Source organism: Balaenoptera acutorostrata, chromosome 8 (genome assembly GCF_949987535.1).
Source record: "Balaenoptera acutorostrata chromosome 8, mBalAcu1.1, whole genome shotgun sequence".
In the NCBI taxonomy this organism is placed as follows: Eukaryota; Metazoa; Chordata; class Mammalia; order Artiodactyla; family Balaenopteridae; genus Balaenoptera; species Balaenoptera acutorostrata.
The window spans coordinates 60,925,276-60,951,131 of record NC_080071.1 but is presented as its reverse complement, the minus strand read 5'-3'; the positions used below and the strand labels follow the sequence as shown (position 1 = coordinate 60,951,131).

Here is a 25,856-nt window from a genome sequence, read left to right as displayed (position 1 = left end):
AGAAGAAGTGGTACATATATACAATGGAATATTACTCAGCCATAAAAAGGAACTAAATTGGGTCATTTGTTGAGACGTGGATGGATCTAGAGACTGTCATACAGAGTGAAGTAAGTCAGAAAGAGAAAAAGAAATATTGTATATTAATGCATATATGTGGAACCTAGAAAAATGGTACAGATGAACCGGGTTGCAGGGCAGAAATTGAGACACAGATGCAGAGAACAAATGTATGGACACCAAGGGGGGAAAGTGTTGGGGGGATGGTGGTGGTGGTGTGATGAATTGGGCGATTGGGATTGACATGTACACACTGATGTGTATAAAACTGATGACTAATAAGAACCTGCTATAGGGGGCTTCCCTGGTGGCGCAGTGGTTGAGAATCTGCCTGCCAATGCAGGGGACACGGGTTCGAGCCCTGGTCTGGGAAGATCCCACATGCCGCGGAGCAACTAGGCCCGTGAGCCACAATTACTGAGCCTGCGCGTCTGGAGCCTGTGCTCTGCAACAAGAGAGGCCGCGATAGTGAGAGGCCCGCGCACCACGATGAAGAGTGGCCCCCACTTGCCGCGACTAGAGAAAGCCCTCGCACAGAAACGAAGACCCAACACAGCCATAAATAAATAAATAAAATTAAAAAAAAAAAAAGAACCTGCTATATAAGAAAACAAATAAAATAAAATTCAAAAAGTAAAAAAAAAAAAATCCAAGGGGAAAGTGAAGTGTAGAGAGGTGTTGAGTTGTGATCCCCTGGAAGACTGTTGGAAGAATCTCTCTCTCCTATTCTCTCTGTTGTGTGTGTGTGTGTGTGTGTGTGTGTGTGTGTTTGTGTGCATGCGCTTGTTTGAGTGTCTTCTAAATATCTAAATTAAAAAGAAATAAAAATAAAAAATAAATTGCTCTTCGAACGCCATTCCAGGGGGTATCTGGTATTTTCAGAGTAGTGTTATATCCATTTTCTTACAAACAAATGGGGAGTGTTAAGCTCAAAGAGATGTAAGAATTTTTTGTTAAGGTCTTTGAGCAAATCAAGGGAACAGATAAGTTTCCTGTATTCTAAGGCCCGAAGCAGGTATTCTGTGCTTATATGGGTAGTCCCATTGCAATGGGGAGTTATTTAACGGATATAGATTTTCAGTTTTACCAGATGAAAGAGTTCTGGAGACTGGTTACATAACATGAATCTACTGAACACTACTGAACCATACACTTAAAATTGTTAAGATGGCAAATTTTATGTTATGTGTATTTTACCACAATTAAAATAAAATGTTAGGGGATAGGAGGAGATGAGGAATTATGCTCCAGGCAAAGGGAACTGTGTGTTCAAAAGCTTGGAAATGAGAAAGAGATTTGCATTAGCCTAAGGTCGTTTAGTTACTAGGAGTAGAGAAGACAAGGAATAAAAGTTTTCTTTCCCTTTCCTGGATATAAAGCTTGCCATGGGGCAATTCTGAAATAGCTCAAGTTTGTCTTTGTCACTTTACCATTTCCCTTTATGTTCTTTTCTCTGTGTGCCTCTTTTTCCATATAGCTAATAATCTTCTGTTCATACAAGCCCTCCAGGGTACCCCAACAGGCAGGTATGTTTCAACCCTTAAGACTCTACTTATTCCCAAATTATCCACCTCTGTTCCCATCCCATCAGAATTTTTAGTCCCTCAGAGCAGCTGTTCTCACTAGGTTGCAAGAGGACAGCCATCTGATTACATTTTTACTGAAGTGTGAATGATCGTTAGCTTCTCAGAAGTATCAGCTTTTTAAAGAGACTACTTCAGAATTCAAAGTGAATCTATTATTAGTGAGACTTTAATAGGAGAATGAAGTGAAATTGTAACATTTTCAGCCATATTAGGAAGGATATTTTTGGTCTGGAGAGCTACCCTGTAAACAGGCCTATCTGGCTTGATAATCTGTTTTAGGAGTTTGGTTCTTCCAAACTGTTCCTACTGTGTTTCAGCTTCTCCCCATATCTCTAAAAGTTGCAAACCATTTTCAGTGTTACCCACAAAAGGGTGTCTGATAATAAGTAAGGGGAATTGGAGGGAAAAAAGGGTGTGCAACAGAAGTCATTTATGAGTATGAGTCATTATGAAATCAGGAACTTCCTAAACTCTCACATATTGTCAGATGGAAATGTGCCTGTTTATTTTATTATTTTTAAAATTTTATTGAAGTATAGTTGATTTACAATGTTGTGTTAATTTCTGCTGTACAGGAAAGTGATTCGGTTATATATATATATATATATATATATTCTTTTTCATATTCTTTTCCATTATGGTTTATCACAGGAAATCGAATATAGTTCTCTGTGCTATACAGTTGGACCTTGTTGTTTATCCATCCTATATATAATAGTTTGCATCTGCTAACCCCAAACTCCCAATCCTCCACCCCCAATCCTGCCGTCCCTTGGCAACCACAGGTCCGTTCTCTGTATCTGTGAGTCTGGGAAACGTCCCTGTTTAGATTGATGTCACCATGCATAGTAGTAAAAATGTAGGTTTCTACGGTTCAAATCCCAGCTTCACCACTTAGTTGTGTGACCTTGGGCTAGTTCCTTAACCTCTCTGAGCCACACTGTCCTAGATGAAAAGTGAGGATAATAATAGAATTTAGCTCATATCATTGCAATGAGGATGAAGTGAATTAATGAATGTAAAACACTCAGCACAATGTTTGGCATAAAGATAGATAGCAATGATAGTTATCATCATCATCATCATCGTCATATCCTCCGCTGGTGGGCTCCTATTAAGAGCTGCTCTGGCCCAGTTCCAGCCAACAAGTGAGAATGAACAGAACTGACCCTGAAACTCTTCGCACCACGGTCAGGATGTCCACCCAAGGAGAATGATGAGAGGGGTAACGCAGAATGCTGGGATCCCAAGTATTTCTCTGCTTACAGATTTTGAGATGGGCAAGCATTTGATGGTGCTCTTTCTCCTTCTAGTTTTGCAGTCTCTAGCAAAACCAGTGCCCTCCACCCAGCTCTGGCTCCAGCCCTCGATCTGTGACCTTGTTTCCTGTTGCTATAGCAGGTCTCTCATGCAGGATTCATCATTGCCTGCCCCAAAATAAGCAGTGAGGAAGACCACACACATTTCTCTATTAATCAAAGACTATTTTTAGGAGTGAGAGAAAGTCTTTACATAATTCGTCCTTTACCCCTGGTTTGAAGCAGAAGCAGCAGTGGCAGTGGGTAGAGGATGAGCTACACTCAGCTTTTGCTGATTTCTCCACGGGGGAAATGAAATAGCAAAGGAAGCTTGGACGAGGCAGAACTGGCCTCAGTCTTCCATTTAGAATACAAGCCCGAGAGTCTTTTCCAGATAGCTTTCTAGTTTGTGGATGTGCAGTTTGAACTGTACACAACTCTGGGAGGCAATGCCCACCTCATTACAATGTGAGTTATGCACCGTATGATCTGCAAAACCCACAGGACATCTCTGCAAGTTCTCCTTCCGGGGCCAGCTCAGCACAGGCATTTGGGTTGACTTTTCTTCTCTCTCAGACCACAGCACACAGGGCTGCCCATGAGTAACTCTTGAGGATACTCCATTTCTCAGGCTCTCCAAGAAATGAATCTTCTTTCCTACGTATTAGTATATTTGGGGAGAAATTGTGTGTTTCTGGAGGTCTGGGTATGAAATAATATGTATGTGAGTCAAATAACATAGAGGAGAAGTAGAGGTGACTCTGTTGGGGAGAATCTTACCTTTCAGAAGATGTTGAATACTAGACTCCTCCTCTCCACGGCTGATATTTGAATTGACAGATTCACAGGCTGAAAAACAATAAGGGTTTTACCTGAGAGTGTGGAAAAGTCTTGCAAAAGAGCTATTTTCCTTACCGCAAGACAGGGGAAAACAAAGTGGATGGCTTGATGCCTAAGCCTCATAATGAATTAGATAGTTTTGAAAACCCTTAGATGCTATCATGGAGGGAAGGTTGATCTAGGATTTAAAAAACATTGAAGAAGATAATATTTTTATTTATTATAATATGTTTAAGGGTGAAACCCTGCAGCTACTGTGATGCTTAAGTTCTGAGAGGAGAACTTTTGACAGAACAAGAGCATGAAAGAGTTAATGCCTGACACCCACTGTGAAGAGATGTCCAGATTTGAACAGCAGATGTGCTGCGGGACCCCAGTGCGTGCAGCGATGGGGGGCTGACAGACAAGCGTGAGGAGCCCCTGCTTCCAGCTGTAGCGCAAATTCAAGGGTTGGACCAGGGAGACAGGAGGGATTCTAGCCCATCTGATTCTAGCCAGAAAGATAGGCTTTTGCACAGCCCTGATGAATTTTTTTTGCAATCTCTTAGAGTCACTTTAGATGAGAATCATTCTCCTAGCTGTCCTTGTCCGTCAAAAGGAACACTAGTTAAAATAATGCTGTTTTAATGGCTGAGGAGAATTAGGCTGACAGACCAGAGAAAGGTAGTTAGGGGAGAGGTAATAGATAGCAAGGAGATCAGCTGAGTGAATCTGAAATGGAGGAATGGCTTTTAATGAGAAATTTGGGGTGTGTGTGTGTGTGTGTGTGTTTGTGTGTGTATGTCAGAGAGACAGAGGTATGAGAGATCAGGGAGATAGAAATAGGGAGGAAAAAGGTCAGAGGGAATCAAATATATCTGAAAAAGATTTTGAGATCTGTCTAACTACCCCCTCCCAAGCTCATTTCCAAATACATGTATGTATGTATGTGTATATATTTATGCTTCATCGTCTCATTACTGATAATACATGTACTTTGTATATGAGACATTGCCGAAAAAGAATGTTTGGTTTTACTGATTTGCTGAAGTGGGGGGCTTGGAGAAGTCTGCTCCTTGGTGCTTTCCCACCTTCGTGTGCACGCACGCAGCCGCGTGCACACACATAACTTAGGCTGAGCAGGGCAACTTGGGATTCTGAGAACCAACACTGGAGAGAGAAAAAGCCATAATTAGTGTTAATTGTTGACCTTACAGTTCAAGAATAGATGCTCTGGAGAATGGGAAACGAGAACAAACATTAATTATTGAGTAGGGACCTTGGAGACAGACACTCCGGATTAAAAAGAGAGAGAGAAATTGCATAATGAATGTTAATTTTCCCTCAAAGAATTGAGTGGTCGGTGGTTGGAAGGGAAAAAGAGGTTAAAACAATCATGAAAGAGAAAGCTCAATGTGTGTCAGGGTGAGAGGGTGCAGGAGGGTTACACAAACACTCTCCATCACTGCTTACTGCTTTGCCTCTTCCTTACTCACAGCTCCCAAGGAATTTGCTATCAGGGTTTTCCTTAGAACTCGTATTATTTACCACAGTTGTGGGTAAATACCGCTGGGAAGCTCAGCCACTTTCCCAAGAGCACATAAGCCTGAAAACAGCCGCAGTGCATGACAAGCTGAGAGGCGCTCAGCACTGGAATTTATTTTTTATGTGTCGGTGGGAGTTTGACTTTAAATAAAAGGAGGTACTCGAGCTGAGTGCCACATGGGAGAGGGCTGTGGTCCTGTGTGTGCCGCCGTGGGGTGACGCGGGCTCCAAGGCCTTGATTGTTGTTTTATCTTAATTACTGTACACAAGACAACCCGAAAGTCATCCTCTTAGCTGAAAGTGAAAACAGAAAAATGATAGTCTGAGTAGAAAATTGGAGATGAGAATTGTAGCCAATTTTGTAAAGAGACACTACAAACAGGTTTGTCACTGGCTGCTCAGAGTGCTGGGTGGGCTCCCCACATCCAGTCGGCGGCCCTGGGGATTATCCCTCTGCCGCGTCTCCTGCGTCTGCCCACTGCCTTCCATCCAGGCCCTGGTCAGCTGCTGTCTGGATGATTCTACAGTAGCCTGAGCGCTTGGCCTTTTCTCTTGCCTATTCCTGGCACACAGGGTGGGTTGCATGACCTCCTACCTCAAGCACCTGTGATTTCTTGTTGCCTAAAAAGCAGCATTTCAGCTCTATCCTGGTACACAAGGCCTTCCCTGGCCTGGTCCTGGCCTGCCTTTCAGCCCCATCTCCCCCCATGAAGCCCCTCCACAGGGCATTCTTACAGACTACTCATCATTTCCCGCATGGACTCTGCTTTCTTATCTCTTTGCCTTTGTTCATGCTGGTCCCTCAGCTGGTCATGTCTTTCTCTCTTCTCTGTTTATCCACTTCTACCAGTTTCTCTTTTTTTTATTTTTTATTTATTTTTTACTTTTGGCTGCACCGGGTCTTAGTTGCGGCATGTGGGATCTTTTAGTTGCAGCATGCGATTTCTTAGTTGCACCATGCATGCGGGATCTAGTTCCCCAACCAGGGATTGAACCCAGGCGCCCTGCATTGGGAACACGGAGTGTTACCCACTGGACCACAGGGAAGTCCCTCTTTTTTTTTTTTTTTTTCTATTTTTAGATTAATTTATTTTATTTATTTACTTTTGGCTGCGTTGGGTCTTCATTGCTGCGCACGGGCTTTCTTTATTTGTGGCGAGCAGGGGCTACTCTTCGTTGCAGTGCGCAGGCTTCTCATTGCGGTGGCTTCTCGTGTTGTGGAGCACGGGATCTAGGCGCGTGGGCTTCAGTAGTTGTGGCGCATGGGCTTAGTTTCTCCGCGGCATGTGGGATCTTCCCGGACCAGGGCTCAAACCCGTGTCCCCTGAATTGGCAGGCAGATTCTTAACCACTATGCCACCAGGGAAGCCCCCTCTTTTTTTTTTTTTTTTAAATAGAATTTTGTTTATATTTATTTTAAAAAAAATTTTGGCTGCACCTCGAGGCTTTTGGGATCTTAGTTCCCCAACCAGGGATCGAACCCAGGCCCCAGCAGTGAAAGCACCAAGTCCTAACCACTGGACCACCAGGGAATTCCCTACCAGCTTCTTTAAAGTCAGTACAAATAGAGATTCCCCTGCAAAAATCCTTCCTTGTCCCGCAGGTTAGAATTCATCGCTCCTTCCTTGGAGGCCCCGCATCGTGTTGTTGAGACTTCTGTTACAGCACTCATCTCATTCTGCCTTGCAGAAGAGTCAGTTGCTTGTGAATTTTTTCTCACAGAGGCTGTGAGGTCCTTGGGGGCAGCAGCCACAGGGCCCAGGGTTGAGCCCTGGGAAGTGGGAAGAAAAGAGCACAGTCTCTGGGATAGACAGGCCTGGGAATGAATCAGCTCAGCTGCTCACCAGGTGTGATCAATGCGCACAAGGGGGTTACCCTCCTTGTGTTTCAGTTTCCTCACCTGTGGTATGTGAATGACAATACTCCCTTCAAAGGATTATTGGATGATACAATGAGATGACATATGTGTCTGAGCATGTTTGCTCTTGATATCAACATCCTTCTCTTTCCCTTGAACATGGTAGGCATTCTGTCCATTTGATCAAAAGAGTCGGACACAATATTATGGGTCTTCCCTCTTTTAGGTCCGGTGATACTTTACATTGGAATTTTACTTAATACTTTATGGTATACTGCAAGTATGATCGGGTTTGGTCGTCACAAAGCAATGCAATCTAGGATGGCAGGTATTATTATAGATGCATATTTTTTTTTGGTGCTTTTTTCTTTTTATTGTGTTTTCAAGGGAGAAATACATCATCTGTTTACAAAATAGCCCTTGAAAAATACGAGTACAGTTACTATAAAACAAAGCAAACTCTAGTCACGAGACACTATGTACATCATGCAAAAGCAACAGTCTGATCTCCAGGTTATGAAAACTAGAATTAAAATGTCACTACACAGAAAAGGTCCAAGTTCCCAGCTTGGCAAAACTTGGGTGCAGTTACGTGAAACGTTTAATAAACTGAATTCTTTTTCCCCAAGGTGTAAACAAAATGACAAGACTAAATCTGTGCCTGGCAATTTCAATCTAACTCTGAAGCTACACAGAACACACAGACACCTTCTAGACTTCACCTGTTAGTCTGACCATCTTTTCTTCTTAGGTGGTAGGAGGAAGGGCAAGGTGACTGTGCAGAGCAAAGATGTGGGAAGTAGAAATACTGTACACTAGACATTACAAAGTACGGTGAAAAGAAAGCCTCAATTAATGCATAGCCTAAGGGGGAAAAGACTACACTCCAACTTTGGAAAATTAATTTAGAAGGATGGGGAAGAGTTTAAGTAATCGCAGTTTAACATGAAAAATGCACGTGTGATAGAGTGGAGCACAATGGAGGATTCATAAAACATGCTCACCAGAAAAATCCGTTAGGTTTGCTTTGTCCAGATTAAGAAAGAATATATAGTTGCATTATATGCTGTAACAAAGAGACTCAGAAAGATAAACATGTATTTCTGTTTCAGGTAAGAGTCTAGAGGGAGGGGGGTAGCCCAGGGTAGCTCTGCTCCCTGAAGTTATCTGGGCACTGTGCTTCCTTATATCTTATGGTTTCATCATCCCCTAGAGTATTGCCCTCTTCCACATGGTTGAAGCTACTTCACCACTACAACCAAGTCCAAGGGGAAAAAGGAGGAGGAAGGCAATGGTTTCCTTTTTTTAAAATTAAAAAAATTTTTTTTTTTTTTTTGGCTGCGTTGGGTCTTCATTGCTGCGCGCGGGCTTTCTCTAGTTGTGGCGAGTGGGGGCTACTCTTCGGTGTGGTGCGTGGGCTTCTCCTTGCAGTGGCTTCTCTTGTTGCGGAGCCTGGCACGCAGGCTCAGTAGTTGTGGCATGTGGGATCTTCCCAGGCTTAGTTGCTCCGCGGCATGTGCGATCTTCCCGGACCAGGGATCGAACCTGTGTCCCCTGCATTGGCAGGCAGATTCTTATCCACTGCGCCACCAAGGAAGTCCCCAGTGATTTCCTTTTAAGGAAATGACCTGGAAGTCGCACAAGTTACTTCTGTTCACATTTCATCAGCCACATCAGTTATATGACCATACCTGGCTGCAAGGAAGGCTGGGAAATATAATTTCTAGCCAAGTAGCCATGTGTTCAACTAAACTTCAGGGCAGGGGATTCTGTTAATAACAGGAGTAATGGAAAAATGGATATTGGGGAACAAGTAAGTCTTTGCTACTGACAGTTTCAATCAATATTTATGGGCAACGTTCTGGGAGTACCTATGATGTTCTCTGGGATATTCAGAAGTAGAAGAGGGGGATCTATCCTTAGGAGATCTTGGAAGAGGATGAAGAAAAAGAGTAAAAAAAGATGGAGGAAGTAAGGGAGTGTCTGGTGAGAGACCCAGGTAGTAAGAACTACTGCTGACCTAAGATAGCAGCAATCAATGTGGGCTGAGGTGGTCAGGTGAGGTGGTACAATGAAGGTGGGACTTCAGCTAGTCCTTGAAGCCTAGAAACCTGAACAAGAGGGCCTAGAGGCAGTAAGTTCTAGTGAGAAGAGCTTTGGCCTAAGTAGGTACAGGAAGATCTGGGTTTGAACCTTAGATTTGCCGCATAGAAGCTGTGTGACTTTGAGCAAGTCACCGTACCTCTCTGGGCCTCAGTTTCCTTATCCATAAAATGAGAGTTTTCAACTGTGGTCTCATAGTTCTAGTGACTCTGCATAGACCCCACAGCCAGGAATCATTTCAGGAGGGAAAGAATTAGCTGGGCTCTGAAGAAGTTGTTGGGGGACACAGTCAGACCATCCCTACTTTAACCAGGCAGCTCTGCTTCTATCCATTTTATCCATAGGTGTCTTCAGAAAGTCTGTTTGATAAAATGCTTCCCCTGCTTAAATGCTGATGAAGGTGATGCCTACATTCCGTCTCAACTCTAAGGTTCTCTGAAACAGAAAAAATGCGAGCGAGGTAGAATTTACAGCTTTACAGGCTCTGTAAGAAACAATATAAGTACATATGCAAAAAATAAAGAGGAATTAAATATTCTTCAACACTTCATATTGACTTTTTTCTTAAAAAAAAGAATTTTCAGCGGATTCAAAGAGAACTATTATTTTTGACGTTTTTCTTCTTTGGAAGGCATAAAGTGGCAATAATATCACATTTTCAGCCAAATACGAGGGAGGGGAGTCTTTGTACTTATAGGAATCATGAGAGGTTTCTGTCAAAGGAAAGAAGACTCCCCAGTGGTTTTTAGTGGCTCTCTGCAGGTGGCCATCAGAACACCTTCCAGTGTGGGCTGCTGATGCGGTGCTGGGTTCACTGAGGTGAGGCAAAGAACCCGCTTCCCTCTGAAGTCCTGACAAACACAGCTATCACTGCCCTGTGGTCCATGTGACAGACCCAAATTAGCCCCATGCCAAGCCTCGTGGGAATCCCCCATAACTTCTGCAAGGGGAGGAGAGTATTTGGGTCAGGACTCAGTGGAGAACAGAAACCACCAAGGTATTTTAAGAAGAAATGGAGCTACTATAGAGAACTTGGTGCTTACAAAGTTGCTGCAGCAACTGCCTCTTGACAGTGTTCACGAGCTCGCTTGCCAGTGTAAGTAGCCAAAGTGCCTCTGCCTCACTTCTGCCCTTCAAATCTCATGCAAGTGCATCTATTTGGCAGAACCGCGTCTGCATCCCGCCCCCTAACTGCAAAGGTTACCTGGGAAATGTGGTTTTTAGCCTTCCAGACTTTGCAGTACAGGAGGGCACTGGAAGGAAATGCTGGGTACCAAGCGACCATATCCAGCCATGTTTTTCTTTATTTCAACATCTGAGAACTGGTAAATCCACCAACATGATTGCTTATGGATTATTAACAAACACTGATCGGGCAAAAGGGCCTTATTGCCACCCAGGCTTCCTCCTACCTTCCTCTGCTTCTTTTTACCTGGAGATGGAGGGATTGTGGACTCAGTGATTCAGAACTGATGTTTGGAAAATGAAAACAAAAACAGTCATGAATTATTGAATGACTGAGATCCTGCTTCAGGACTTAGACAACAGAACTGCTCTATGGAGAGAATCTCCTTGGGAAAGGGGGTTATTTAGTAACATACAGCATTACAGCTGGAAAGAACCTTAGAAATAATGTTTAGTATTTTCCAAAGTGTGTTCCAAAAACTAGTTAGATGCACATGATGCTTTACTAAAAAACAAGAAAGAATTCAGTGGTCAAATAAGTTTGGGAAACATTGCATATCCTCATCTTGAGGAATCACAATCCATATTAACACAGTAGAGGCTCCTGCAGTAAGGAATCTGCTTCGCTTTAGCCTACTGGTTTCCAACTTATTTGGCCTCAGAACTTTTTTTTTTTTTTTTTTAACAGAATGCCTGGTAACCTTCTGAGGACTTGGAGTTCTACGGGATATACACTGGGAGGATTGGATCTAATCCCAGTTCCTCTTTCTCCATATGGAGAAGCTGAGCTCCAAAGCAGTAGATTTATTTGCCAATGATCACAGAAATCAGGGTGGTAGAGCTGAGAATAAAACCCAAGACTTTGGATATTTAGTCCAAAGTTCTTTCTTCTTCCTCACGCTGTCTCATCTAATGGACTTCTTCACTTTCTTTTTTAATTAATTTATTTTATTTAATTTATTTTATTTTTGGCTGCGTTGGGTCTTCGTTGCTGCACGCGGGCTTTCTCTAGTTGCGGTGAGTGGGGGCTACTCTTCGTTGCGGTGCACATGCTTCTCATTGCGGTGGCTTCTCTTGTTGCAGAGTATGGCCTCTAGGCGCGTGGGCTTCAGTAGTTGTGGCACATGGGCTCAGTAGTTGTGGCTCACGGGCTTAGTTGCTCCACGGCATGTGGGATCTTCCCGGACCAGGCCTCGAACCCCTGTCCCCTGCATTGGCAGGCGGATTCTTAATCACGGCGCCACCAGGGAAGCCCCGGACTTCTTCACTTTTAAATCTCCAGGCACCTTCACTAAAGCAACAACTGCTAAGAGAAAGGCTACTCAAGGAAAATCATACTTTGTCAAATATCCCACCAACATGGAAGGATCCTTTTACCCATGAGTCCCCACAACCAACATTATCACAAATGACAAATGGGGAGAACACAGAGAAAGTCAACTACTTAGCATATGTTTGCCCCCAAATAATCAGTGTTTTGAGACTAGCTGGGATATTCTTGGACCCTTCATTTTTCTGTTTACCAAATTGCAGACCATCAGGAAATGACACCAGTATATCATCTATTATGAAAACAGATTACACCCAAATCTAGTGACTTAAAACAATAAACCTTTACTATATCTCACATAGTTTCTATGGGAATCTGGGAGGGGCTTAGGCCTGTGATTCTGGTGCAGTCTCTTGTGAGGCTGCAGTCATGATGCCAATCAGGGATGCAGTCATCTGGAGATTTCCCTGGGGCTGGGCCATCTCAGAAGTCACACACTGTCACTTCTGTCATATTCTATATTTATCAGAAGTGAGCCACTATGTCCAGCGCACACTCAAGGGGAGGAGAATTGGGCTCCCCCTTTTGAAAGAACAAGTGTCAAAGAATTTGTAGACATATTTTAAAACCACCATACCAAGAAAGAGTTGCAAGAGAGAAGGATGCTAATTAAATGACCAAAAAACAAGGCAAGTTTCGGGGGTAAAATCCTTTTAGGACAAGAGCAGGTGTCAACTGGAAACTCTGAAAGAGATGAAGAATTTAAATTTGCATGGGACCTGGAGTCCCAAACTGAACCACTGGCACAGACATTCCTGAGCTTCTTGCAGTAAAGAACTTCTGAATAAAAGAACTTCTGAAAGAAAACTTCTATTGCTGCCACTGTGACTAGGAGAATAGATGAAGGATTTGAATCAAGGATAAGCAACTCCAATGTTCCAGTGTTTTGACTTGTATCCTTCCAAGTTAAATTTTCCTTTCTTAAGGCTTTGAATTTTCTAAGTGTTGCAATATCCCAACATGACCAAGAGAGTCGAATTCCAGCTCAAGTCTTCACATCTTTTTTGTTTCTTCTGAAGGTTTATACTCATTCTTCTATGCTATCTGAAAGCAAGATATCATGATCTAATTGCTTAAGAATTCATTTCCAAGTAGATGTTGGCAGAGTCTGAAAGTCTCAGAATGATCAGACAGATCCTATTTCCGCTTTAACCCAAGATTTTTTAAAATTAAAGAACAACAACTATGATCCCCCCCAAACTTTCCTTTATGGCACCTGGGGTATTCTATCCACACATTTCTTGGACATATGATAAAGATAAGAGGTTCTCTAGGACTCTTCTAATATATTTGGGAGCTAAACAACAAACGGATGCATATAAATACAGTAATCACAAAAGTGGGATTGAGAGAGAGAAATGGGTGAAAGCTACATTGTAGCAGTTCAGTGAGATGAAGTGGATTTATTGAGGAAAATATCCCAGAAAAGATGAACCTTCCCTTGGAACTTAAAATGATTCTAAATATTTGAGGGCAACTTGGGCAAAGGCTGGGAGATAAGAGAAGGAAGACTGAATGTTTGGGCCATCAGACAGATGAGAAAAGGGTGGGCCTGAATATAGTGGGAGGTGAGACTGGAAGAGTAGGGTGGGGATGGTGATCAAGATGAATTTGAACAAGCAGCTGCAAAGAATTTGGTGTGGGTGGAGCAAATCCTTTGCAGGAGTTGAAAATGTTTTTCAGTATCCTGCTTCCCAAAGCAAAACAAAACAGGGCTTTCCCATTAACAGAGACTCTTAGAAAGCTGGGCCTGTTCTATGGGCGCTTGTAGGGAGATGTGGGTTAAGGTTCTGCCTGCCTCCCAGGGCCCTGTGCAATCACCGTCGAGGCTGGAGGTCCACCAGCTGTATATGGAGGACAGGCTAGAGAGAGGGCATTGACTGACTGACTGATTGACGGATGAATCATTTGTTCCTTTATTCAACAAGCTCACAGTGAATGCCTTTAGGTTTGAGAGGCAAGTAGGATTAAATACATTGTTCACGGGACTAAGACAAGATGGCAGGCAAGTCTCGATTTATTCAGCATAAATTTCATTTCTCTCTTTCTTTCTTTTGTGTGGAAATTATTGAAAGACTTTCAATGAACATTTACTGTGATCCTGCTATGTTTGCGTCAGGGACTGTGCTAAGTGCTGAGAATGCCAAAATGACCGAAACATGATACTGACGAGATGACAACAAACTTAAACATGTAACTTAAATATTTCCTTTTCTGCTTCTGGCTTTTGCTTTGCCCGAAGGGGAGCTATTTCTCTTGGAAGAGAGTGGACAAATGTGCAGCAGGTGAACAGAATCGTGTTTGCGTTCCAGCTGTTGTACCAGCTGTGTCACAGTGACAGTGGCCTCCACCTGTCTCACTCCTGCTTCCGCCAGTTGAGAACCAAGTTATTTTTATACTCATATCATGGGACAGCCCAAGTGGTGATGGAAGTTCTTTAATGCTGGATTTGGAACCGAATGCATTCTGTTTTCTGGAAATCCATATACTAAGTGGCTACTTCCACAGCAACAGACACAACACATAAAACGCAGCAATAGTCAACAGCTGCTGCTGGTGGAGTCGATCCCCTTATTTCGAATGAGAGGAGGAACCTTGGACACAAGGAAGGGTTGACCCAAAGTCATCTGACAACGGAGAGGACAAGCCAGGGCTACTCAAATCTCCTGGCTCTGATCCCATGCTCTTTTTGTTGAGGCAGTCATGACATCACCCACCGAACGAGTGCAGATTTTAATCTCCCGCGTTAAGAGGCCTGCTGGCGGTACGGCTCATGCATGCACATCATGATGGTTCCTGGGTGGCTGACACTCATCACCCTCTGACTTCATTTTTTTTTTTTTCCTTTGCAAGATGGTTATTGCCCAGAGCCAGCATCCCTTTTCCAAAAAGTGAACATGCCAGAAGGGTTTTTGGAAACTGCCTTGATATCTGTCAGGAGCCAGATGATTCGCAGCAATGAACCAATGCACATAACAAGGATACCCCTGATTGGATTACCAATTAGCCACCTCCACCTCTGGAGGGTGGTTGGAAAGAAGAGAAAAGGCAGTGTTTAGTTTGGGCAAATACCAAGAGGGCTTTGTCATCCTCATCAAGGCATCAGCACGGCACATTAGGCCTCCTCCAAGCCATTCCATGGGAACGTCTCTCTCCAGATGCTCCAGCAAGAGCAAACTTGTTATGCAGACATTGGGTTATTGTGTCTGAGCTACAGAAGCATCCCTGTGTTCAGCGAGAGGGGAGAAACTGGCTGACTTGCGTCTGTTTCTAATGATGTCTCTGCTGCTGGGGAGTTTTGGAAGCTGCAGGTAAAATCTTCCCCCAGGAAAGCGAGGCTGACCTGGGATGTATCATCTTACCTTCACCCGACAGAAGCTCCTCGGTTTGGGTAGGCCTTGGGAGGGACAGGCAGATGTTTTCTCCATCTGGACCCAGCAAGAAGTGTCCCAGTATGGGGTCTCTGGATTTTTCTTGAGAATAAGCACAAGCATGGGCAGTGTTAGCACCAGTGCAGCGGAGGGAGGCTGAACCTGGACCGTGCTCCCTGAATCCCCAGCGGGCAGATGCCGGTGTGCTCAGGTGCTTGCCAGGGTGCAGGGCCAGCCCCACTCCCGGGATTCGGCAGAGCAGGGCCAGCGTTCACGCCCCATCATCTGGAGTCAGTGTGGGATGAACAGGGCGGGGCTGCCATAGCCTACGTCGTGCCTTCTGTGAAGGTCTAGAAAAGGGGGAATCCTCTGGTTTCAGGCAGCCCTCCAGGGACAAGGTGAGCCTGGAGGGGGCACCTTGTGTGAAGGAAAGCGAGCCCCATCCTCCAAGTGTGTGCAGCCCAGCTCCTGGGCACAGGACTCGGTGGTTCCAGCCTCTGCTTCCTGCTCTGTCACATGCCTTGTGCAGTACTCAGCGGCACAGCTGCGTCCTGTGGATCAAATGCTGGGACCGCCTAGTGACTCCACGGGGCTCAGGCCAAGGAGGAGAAGGAAGCTCTATTTCTCTCAGTTGCTTAGAAAGATTGAGGGTGTTTCTATAACTTTACCTTCCCCATTTCCAAGGCAAAAGGGTCAGGAGTAGAGCTGGCAATCAGCCACAGTGGACGCTTACAAGTGTGTAAACGCACACGTACACAGAGGCATCACACACACACATGGAAACACACTCACACATACTTACACCAAGGTGTGCACTCACACGTACATATATACACACTCACAAGGTGCACACACATATGCAGGTGTGCCTGCAAGGACACACATGTATCGTACAAGGACACACAGCAACACATGCATACTTGTTCTCAGGCAGGCCTGCATAATCACACATACATACACGAGCACACAAGTATACACATGTACTCCCATAGCTATATAAGCACACACATACCCTAAGACACACATGTGCCCCCCCACACACATTCATTTACACACACTCAGCCTACACGCTTGAGGCTTCAGGCTGCACTCGTCATAGTCACAGCTCTGGCATTCATTCTAATCAGGTTCTCCTTTTGTAAGGGTGTCTAATTCGGGGTGTGTGTGTGTGTGTGTGTGTTTGGTGTGATTTGTTCTGGGCAATGCGACCTCCTAGGAATACCCTTGGTGGTGACACTACTGTACCTAAAGTTCAGCTCATTAGCTCAAAATTAAGAGAGCATCATTGCCATGCAAATAGAAAAGGGAGGAGGTTGTAAGAGAAAGGTTCCATTTGGAAATAGTTTGTAAGTTTCTTTGGTGAGAGAGAGAGAGAGAGAGAATTTGACTTCGACCATTCCAGCCTTAAACAGAGGAGCTGCAAGCCCATCATGGAATTATTGATCCATGTATTGAATTTATGCTTACAAGGCTTCAAATATAAATAAGTGCTTGGGTCGAGGCAGGGGGAGCGCGAGCGAGCAGGATTTACATAGTGAGGCGTCTGTGTCTGAGCGAGCCTGGGATGGGGCGAAAGCTGTGGTACCTGTTGTCTTCTTGGTGGCTCTCAGTTGCCACGTTCCTCTCGAGTGTGAGCTTCTCTAGGCCCTGAGTGTGATTCTGCTGTTAACAGAGATACTTTGTTCACATTGTCTGGCACCCAAACACACACCATCTCCTTCATCTGGGGCTCAATCAGAGAAAGCCGCCCATCCTCCGATGAGGGAGGAACAGCTGATTGGGCTGCACTTCCTAGAAAATGGTTTGTTGGTCTCCAGCATGGCCCCTCCCTAAGGGATTTTCAGGGGTAATTTGGACCCTAAGCAACTTTTGCTTTATGTGCTGCATTTAGATCAAAGCCCCCATGGAGGCTGTTATTGCACTGTCTTAGTTTCCTCCTGGACTGTTGGCTATTAAGGATATGAACTCTGAGTGGGGCTAAGTCATAGAGGGTGTGGCCCTGCCTGCCTCATCCTTCAGTAGAAATCCAGAGTCCTTTTCTCTCTGTGCACAGGCTTCAGGCTCTGCCCTTGGCCGGAGGGTGACTCCTCCCCGGGGGCTCTTCCTTTTGGCAGGGTCCCCAGGCTCCCATGCCCCGTGCAGGGTTATGGCTCGGTGTTGAGAATGCCTGGTAAACCCAGTAGTGAGTCTCCCTGATGAGTGCAGGGAGCTGTGTCATCACACGCTGCTGCCAGGAGCGAGGAAAGCACAGAACAGCTTGGCAGTGCATGCTGGTGCAGAAAACCCTTAAAACATGTACTGACTCTTGAGGAATATGCATAGTGACCGTTAATCCCACTGACAGCATTGGAAACACTGCTGATTTCCCCTTTTCAATGGGGTGGCTTTCAGATAGCTTATGTGTGGCCCCAGAAGATGATTAAAATGAGCCCAGAGCCACAGACAAGCCAAGAAGGTGCATCCGTGCACCCCGGGAGTGATTACCTTGTCCTTCTGCTGGGAGTGCCCCGCCGGCGCGTCTCACACGTGGGGGGCCCATGGCGCTGCTGTGGCCTGATGTCCGGGGGCTGTCCAGGCCCCTCTGGCTCTCTGGACCTTTCCTTCCTTCCGTCAGGGACAGTGGTGGCGTGCCATCCTGGGATGGAGCAGCGTCCTCTTCAAAAGCAAAAGGAGAAAAAGCATGAGTGAGAATTTGGATCAGCAAGAAGGAGAAGGAACCTCTTTTCTCATTCTGTTGATGGCTCCTAGTGTCTAGGATCACTTATTCCCCCCATTCTCAAGTTTGTCTCTCTTTTCCAGCCCTGCTAGGGAGCAGAGGCCAGGTATCTCCCACAACCAAGGTGGGATTACTCTTGGCTAGAATAGCGGCCCTTCTGTTGGGGAACCTCCAAGAACTGGGAGGAACTGAACAGTGATTGTTGTTATTCTCATCCTATTGGTGGGCTCCTGAGACAGGAGAAAGACTAGGGAGGCTGCAAGGTCCTTCCCTAACTGGGGAGACCCCAGCGTTAAAGCTCATGGGACTGTTGGCTACAGAGTTCCAACCACAAAGCAATTTTTCTAAGCAGAACCAGTGATCTCATGGCTCCTCCAGGTCATAAAGTACAAAGTAGCCCCTTCTAGATGGTAGTTAGAGGGTAACGGGATGGATGATAAACTCCACAAAGCATGTCTTGGCCTCCATCTCTGTTCTTTCTCTCACTCTTTCCCAAAACTGGCTCTGCTCTAGGGGCTGCTCTAGGGAGGGCAAAACCCAGTAATCTAAAAGTGATTGGGACCTTGTCTTAATCTCAGAGAGAGTGGTCTTTATTTCATGTTCAACACACTCTTGGCGTTTGTGTTTAAAGGCTGGCTTCACACACAGTCTCCAAGTATCACAAGCTACTTATTTACAAAGGGAAGAGGTGTCTTTACGATGGACAAAGACATCTCTTTAACCAAATAATGAAATTTAACATCACTTATAATGGAACAACTTATAACAAATGGAATTAATATACAGGGATATTTTGTGTCCCTTGATGTAATGTACCGAGAAGCACACATCACCAACATGCCATTCTTGCCAAAAATGTTTGATCTGAATCTAATCATGAGGAAACAAACCTAAATTGAGGATAATTCTGTAAAGCAACTAGCCTAAACTCTTCAAAAATGTCAGTGTCATGAAAAATGAGACTGGGGAAGTGTTCTAGATGAAAAGATTCTAAAGAGATGTGACCATTAAATACAGTGTATGATTCTGAGTGGAATCCTGGATTGATTGGGGAAAAAAAAACAACTGTAAGGAATATTACTGGTGTAATTAGAGAAGTTTGAATGTGGACTATATATTAGAAAATAGTATTACATCAATGTTAATTTTCTTGAATGTGATAATTGTACTGTGGTTACAAGGAGAATATCCTTGCTCTTGGGAGATACGTGCTGATAAGGGATGAAATGTACAAAGTCTGCAGTTTAGTCTCGGATGGTTCAGCAATAAAAAAAAATATGTATGTGTGTGTGTGCGTATAAAAAATCTGGCTTCATTTTTATGATATGAGAAGTGAAACAATCCAGGGCTAAGCACGTAAATGGGTCTGTGCAACCTCTGGGGCAATGAGAGTCCCACTTACTACTTCTAAACACCCTTGCTCCAGGGACCCCTGTGTGAGAAAGATTGCCATGAAAATCTTGCCTCTTTAGACTTTTTTTTAATTTTTATTTTTTAATGCATCTACTACCCAGTTGAGTCACACACTGAACTAACATACTGAACTAACCAAGGTACCAGGGACTTCTTAGCCCAGCTTCCTCCTGGCAGGGTAGCAGAGGATGGACAAGCTCTAGATACTGGGTCCCCAGTGGACATGGCAGCTCAAAACAAGTGGAGGGCAGTGTGAGGTGTGCAGCACCAAAGATGAAATTCCCTGGTGTTGCTCATCCCTCCTGGTGGCTCAGGCCGTGCCCCTGACATTATGGTGCACAGGGGCAAAGCTGCTTTCTCGCCTGTCTGCACACAGAGTGACCCTTGCCATATGAGGATTTAAAAAAAATTTTTTTTATTTATTATTTATTTGGTTGCATCGGGTCTTAGTTGCAGCACACGGGATCTTCACTGCGGCACGGGCTTCTCTCTAGTCGTGGCACGTGGGCTTTAGAGCGCGCAGGCTTAGTTGCCCCGCAGCATGTGGGATCTTAGTCCCCTGACCAGGGATCTAACCCGCGTCCCCTGCATTGGAAGGCGGATTCTTAACCAATGGACCACCAGGGAAGTCCCCATATGTGGATTTTTAAAAAAAACTTCGAAGTCTTTAGGATGATTAACTCTCACTTAAGAGATATGGTAAACAAGCCCCTGCCTCAATAATCAAAGGACGTTCTCAAAACGGAAATGTCTCAAGAACATCCTGACCTGGGTTCATTTTTTTTTTTTATTCTCAGAGGCAGTGCAGTATAATGAATAAGAGCACAGATTCTGGCACTGGAAGGCCTCAGCTCCAAGCCCAGCGAGGCCACTTATAATTGTGTGACCTCAAACAAGTCACTCATCTCCCAGGGCTTCAGATTTCTCATCTGTGAAATAAGGGTAGGACTGTTGTGAGAAGTAAATGAGATAAGATGTGTTAAAACCTGAGGCCAGTGCCTGGCACTGAGGAAGAACTCCTTAAATGTGAACGTTCATCCTTCTACTTCTTCTGATTACCACCACTCAGAGATCACCTAGCATTTGTCATACTGTCATCTTGCCCTTGGGGAAGGAGCTTCAGTTTTGTGAAAACGTAGAGCTTTCTAAATATGGCCCATTGTTTCCAACCTATCAACATATAAAAATATACACTTTGATGCACTCATATGTATAATTTCAGATGTCCACATGATGTTTTGAAAAATTGGAGTGATGCCTTTTGTTGATATTATGAACTTCTCATGAATGGTCCCAAATAGATTAGAAATGAAATCCCATTGGTTAAAAACATGGGAGAAACTATAGAGCGTGCAGCAAATACGTAGTAAGTTTGGTGCTGTTTTACATCTGCAACCAGGAAATATTAGTAGGGGGTTTGATTTAGTGAGTAAGTAACTTGTGAGGTAGACAGGAAGTAGGTTTCACTGCAGCACTTTGGTTAAGGCAGCTGCTGCCTGAGCAGAAGCCATCTTCAAGTGGCCGGGGAGGAGTGGCCTCCCTTCTAGCCTCTTTTTTTTAAAAAATTAATTAATTAATTAATTTATTTTTGGCCGCGTTGGGTCTTCGTTGCTGAGCGCGGGCTTTCTCTAGTTGCGGTGAGTTGTGGTGCGTGGGCTTCTCATTGCAGTGGCTTCTCTTGTTGCGGAGCACGGGCTCCACAGTTGTGGCTCGCGGGCTGTACAGCACAGGCTCAGTAGTTGTGGTGCACGGGCTTAGTTGCTCCGCGGCATGTGGGATCTTCCTAGATCAGGGCTCGAACTCGTGTCCCCTGCATTGGCAGGCAGATTCTTAACCACTGCTTCACCAGGGAAGTCCCTCTAGCCTCCTTTTTATGGCTGAGGACCCTGATGTGTCTTGCCTTGCTCTCCTTTGGAGTGAGATCCCTGTGGGATGCTGGAGGGAAGGAATAGCTACCTTGAGGCGAGAGTGTGTTCCTCCCTGTGTCCACTGGGAGATGTACTGTTAATTCCCTTGGCCTTTTCAGGGGCACCTGCTTCAGGGGAGGCCTCCATAAAGGCCTGGACTCTTCTTCTGTTTCTGGTGCTGACTCAGGGTGTGGAGCACCTAGGAGACAAAGAGAAAGCCAAGTTGTAGTAGACATCTGTGGTTTTTGCCAGCTGTCTCTTCTTTTTGGGGACCCATCTTTCTCTCACTCAGACCATGTGGTTTCGGTGGTCTGTTCCCTGACTCCAGGGATGGGCAAGTGACTGAAGCCTGGCTAACAAGAGCACCTCATTGCTTTAGCCACGGTGACTGGGTCCGGGGTGGGCACATAGCCCAAGCCTGGCCAATCACAGGCAGTTTTGGTACTTTTTGCCAGAGCTTTTAAGAGGCATATCCTTTCTTTTTTAAAATAAATTTATTTATTCATTTATTTATTTTTGGCTGCGCTGGGTCTTTGTTGCTGAGCACAGGCTTTCTCTAGTTGCAGCAAGTGGGGGCTACTTTCCTTGCAGTGTGTGGGCTTCTTATTGCCGTGGCTTCTCTTGTTGCGGAGCATGGGCTCTAGGTGCGGGGGCTTCAGTAATTGTGGTGCGTGGGCTCAGTAGTTGTGTCTCGCGGGCTCTAGAGCGCAGGCTCAGTAGTTGTGGCACACGGGCTTGGTTGCTCCGCGGCATGTGGGATCTTCCTGGACCAGGGATCGAACCCGTGTCCCCTGCATTGGCAGGTGGATTCTTAACCACTGAGCCAACAGGGAAGTCCAAGAGGCATATCCTTTCTACCGGGGTTAACAAGTTGTCATGGAATTGCAGGAGGCCACCTTTACCACCACATGGGGACAACGTGCTTGAGAGGAAAGGCTAACAGAGCTGAGAGACCCAGACAAATAGTGCCCAGAGGACATTTTCTGAGGCCTGGATCCAGCTGAGCCTGGAGTTGGCTGGTCCTTGCACTATCCAATTACATGAGTGAATACATTTCTTTTTTTGCTTAAGAGAGTTTGAGTTAGGCTTCTAATACTTGTTACTGAAGGAGTCCTCACTGACATACAGAAGAAGGAAGAACTCAATGGATTCACTTTCTGTATATTTTATTCCTATTTTTCATTTGTCAGTGTGTTGGCAAGCTCAATGGGTCTAAAAGGTTTAAGAATCTGGTCCATGATGGCCTGGTGACCTTCCTTCCAGGGTCATCATGGGAGATAATCAAGATTTAACCAAATCTTGCAAATAGTCCTGTCTTTGTGTATATTAAGCATGTCTTTTTTTAAAAAATTGGAGTATAGTTGATTTACAACGTTGTGTTAGTTTCAGGTGTACAGCAAAGTGAATCAGTAAGCATATCTTTTTATTCTAGTGTTTTGACATCTGGGACCTTACTCACCCTGGGGAGGCTGTCCCTCCCAGGGCTAGCCAGTTCCTAGAGACAGTAAAGGACCACCTGCAAGTGCACATTTCATATGGAAACCAACCAATCTAGAGCCCCTCCCCCCTCTCCCCAGCCATGACCTCCTTAACACTTCCAGGCCACTGTCCCCCTGCCTTAATGACCCCAGAGCCAGGTACCAGACAACCAGGGACAGCCCTGATGCACAGAGCCTGCCCAAACTTTTCAAACTAGCCAATCCCAAACCGGCTTAGCCTGCTTGCCCTGCCTCGCCCATTCCTTCCTGCCAAAAATGCAATAAAGACTCTTGCCCATCCCACACGCTCCCCCCGCCCCGCCAGCCCTTCTGCTTCCTAGCTGACCCAGGTTCTTCTCCATGTGGCCTCGAGGGGCATGGCATGCCCTCTCCTCTTGTGAACTGTGAGTAACAGACTATTTTTTCACTGGCAGTTGTCTCCTGATCTCTATTGGCCTCATCACACCTGAATAATAAGAAAAACCTACATTGAAAAATACTGTAATACTATGTGTTTTTTTTAAGGAGCTAAGTAATTTTTTTTGAAAGTTAAAATCTACGGAGTGAAATGTGCAGATCTTAAGTGTACAGTTCAGTGAGTTTTGACAAATGTATATATCCATGCAACCAACCAAGATTTAGAACATTTTCTTCACTTCAGAAAGTTCCCTTATGACCCCTTCCATTGACTGGTCTTTTAAGATTAACAGACATGCTTCTTCATAGTGAGAATTCCAAACAGCCGTAGAGCAAAAACTGAGAAATCAGTGGCCGTTTTTGCTGAAGTTTCTAGAAAGCTCAGAATTAGGACTTCTTCAAAATTGGAGTCAGCTGTTTAGAGAGTTGCCTTTTGCCTCAGCTTGCCCAGAAAAGTCCCAGGGGCAAGAATGTGGAATGGCTTGGGAAGGTCAGAAAGAATTTCTCCTTGTGGTGCAGGGTGAGCTGAGCGGTCACTCAGAAGCCTCTTTCAAAAAGCCTTTCTAAGTCCCAGTTGGAATTGCTCTCTCCCTTACCTGTACTCTCTTAGCACTTTGCTTAGAAGCTCAAAATCTCTTCCCTGACAAGGATTGTAGAAATCATCTAACGTTACATAATAATGGTACCTAATTCAAAATCAGGAAAATGGAACAGACTCACAGACATAGAGAACAGACTTGAGGTTGCCAAGGGGGAGGGCAGTGGGGAAAGGAAGAACTGGGAGTTTGGAATTAGCAGGTGTAAACTATGATATATAGGGTGGATAAACAACAAGATCCTACTGTACAGCACAGGGAACTATAGTCAATATCCTGTGATAAACCATAATGGAAAAGAATATGAAAAAGAATGTATATATATATGTATAACTGAATCACTTTGCTGTACAGTAGAAATTAACACAACAATGTAAATCAACTATACCTCAATAAAATAAATTACAAAAAATCAGGAAAATGGCTCTTCAGACAAACTTTTATCTTTCTTTTATAAAGCAAAGGTCCAAAGATCCAAATATCCTTTTTATCTTGGCTGCCAGGTAACTCATCTAAATCCAGTGCTTACCAAAAGCAATGAATTCATCCCAGATGTCTGATAACATCTATTTCTCTACTCTTTTTAACAAGGTGTTTTATTTTTTCAATTTCAATTTTAGTTGTCCTTTTTAATATATTGCATTTATTTGTTGTAAGCTGCCTGAAAATTCTTGCACCTTTATAACATCTACGGTGCATTGGACTTAATTTATGTGTATGGCTGACTTCCATTTTCTTCTACAGTTTAGCAAAATGCTCTGCTTGATAAGGATTCAATAAATATTTAAAAAATTGAGTTGAATATGACCAGAAGAGAACTACTTGTAGGCTTATCCTTTTTCTTTCTTTAAAAAAAGTTCTCTCAAGGGGGTGACCCTGAAGAGTGTCAGCCATGATTTAGGAGAGGGCTGCGTTAGTGGGACCCACACCCCAATCCTTCCTGGCCGGCCTGGTTCCCTCAGGAGACCCAGTCACAGGGACCTACCTCTTCTTCGTGCCTTTCCTTTTGGGGGGTGTTGGGTATGGAAATGAATCTCCACAGGGAAGATGAAGAGCTCTGCTGGGGGCTTATTGGCTTTAAGTTGACTCCTCAGGGGGTCCAGGACTCTGGGTGATTCCTCTGAGATAGGAGGTGATTTCAAAGCCATTGGTGCCTGGAGAAAATGTAAAAACAAACACACCCCCATATGGCAGGTATCTAAATCCTGCTGCCTGCAAGGGATAAATGACATTGTATCTTATTGAATCTCCAGCATCAGAAGCTGCTGAGTGTAATGTCGCTTCTGTACCCAGGGCTGGGAGATAAAGCTGACAGACCTGGAAACCGGTCAACTCACTAGAGTAGGGCTGCTTTGCTTCATGGGAATTTGGTTATGCACCCGTTAACCCAGCCTCTGATTGCTCTGAGAAGTATAAATGTGGTAAATTCAAGAGCCTTTGTGAGGAAATACAGTCCTTCTCTTGCAGTCGGGAAACTGAGCCAGATTAAAATGATAGAGCTGAGATTTCCATGTCCGGAGAAGGAGAAATCTTGGCTTGTGTCGTTAACAGAAAAAAGTATGGCTCAGATTGTGGACTGTGCAAACTTGTAGGTAAGAAAGGGCAGAAAATAGGAATACACATTTGTGTTTGCTTTCCTCATGTCATCTCTCTAAGCCTCAATTTCTTCCTCTGTAAAATGGGGGTAATCATACTGCCCACCTCATAAGTTGCCATTAGGATTAAATGAGCTAATTATATGTAGTTACAACAGTGTTTGGAACTAGGCTTTTTTTATGATATTTCTTTGAGAGAAGACTCTTCTTTCATTAGGGTTTAATACCTACTCTTGCCACTAGCAGAATACCTAGGTGTCTCCACACATCTGTAATATGAACATAGCTAGAAAAAAATCACTGTGTGTCAGAATCAGCCACAACTGTAACCCAGTTTTTTTATGTCCAAAAAACCCCAAAACATATGTGGGTGTGTGGTGTATGTGTATATGTATATGGAGAGAGACAGAGAGAAAGAGAGAGAGAGAAAGGAGCTACGGGTAGTACTTAGAGTCTCCTGTTTCCAATTATTCAGAAGTTGCTGAAAATTTCTCCTTTTAGTTTGCAGCTTTTAACATACGAACTTGGCTCTATGAAATGTATATGTGTGCTGGGTTTCAGGGACTTCAATTTCACAGG

General features: G+C 44.4%; 1 protein-coding gene across 1 annotated transcript in view; it reads right to left on the bottom strand.

Moving 5' to 3' along the window:
- The window catches only part of KIAA2012 (KIAA2012 ortholog), a 116,618-nt gene that overhangs the window by 66,648 nt on the left and 24,114 nt on the right, over window positions 1-25,856 (bottom strand). The window contains exons 8-12 of the mRNA XM_028168624.2: window positions 24,668-24,836; window positions 21,241-21,390; window positions 17,640-17,810; window positions 15,147-15,257; window positions 3,725-3,793 (exon numbers count right to left, since the gene is read on the bottom strand). Of these exons, the coding sequence (XP_028024425.2) occupies window positions 3,725-3,793; window positions 15,147-15,257; window positions 17,640-17,810; window positions 21,241-21,390; window positions 24,668-24,836 (670 nt within the window). The remainder of the gene's footprint in view (window positions 1-3,724; window positions 3,794-15,146; window positions 15,258-17,639; window positions 17,811-21,240; window positions 21,391-24,667; window positions 24,837-25,856) is intronic.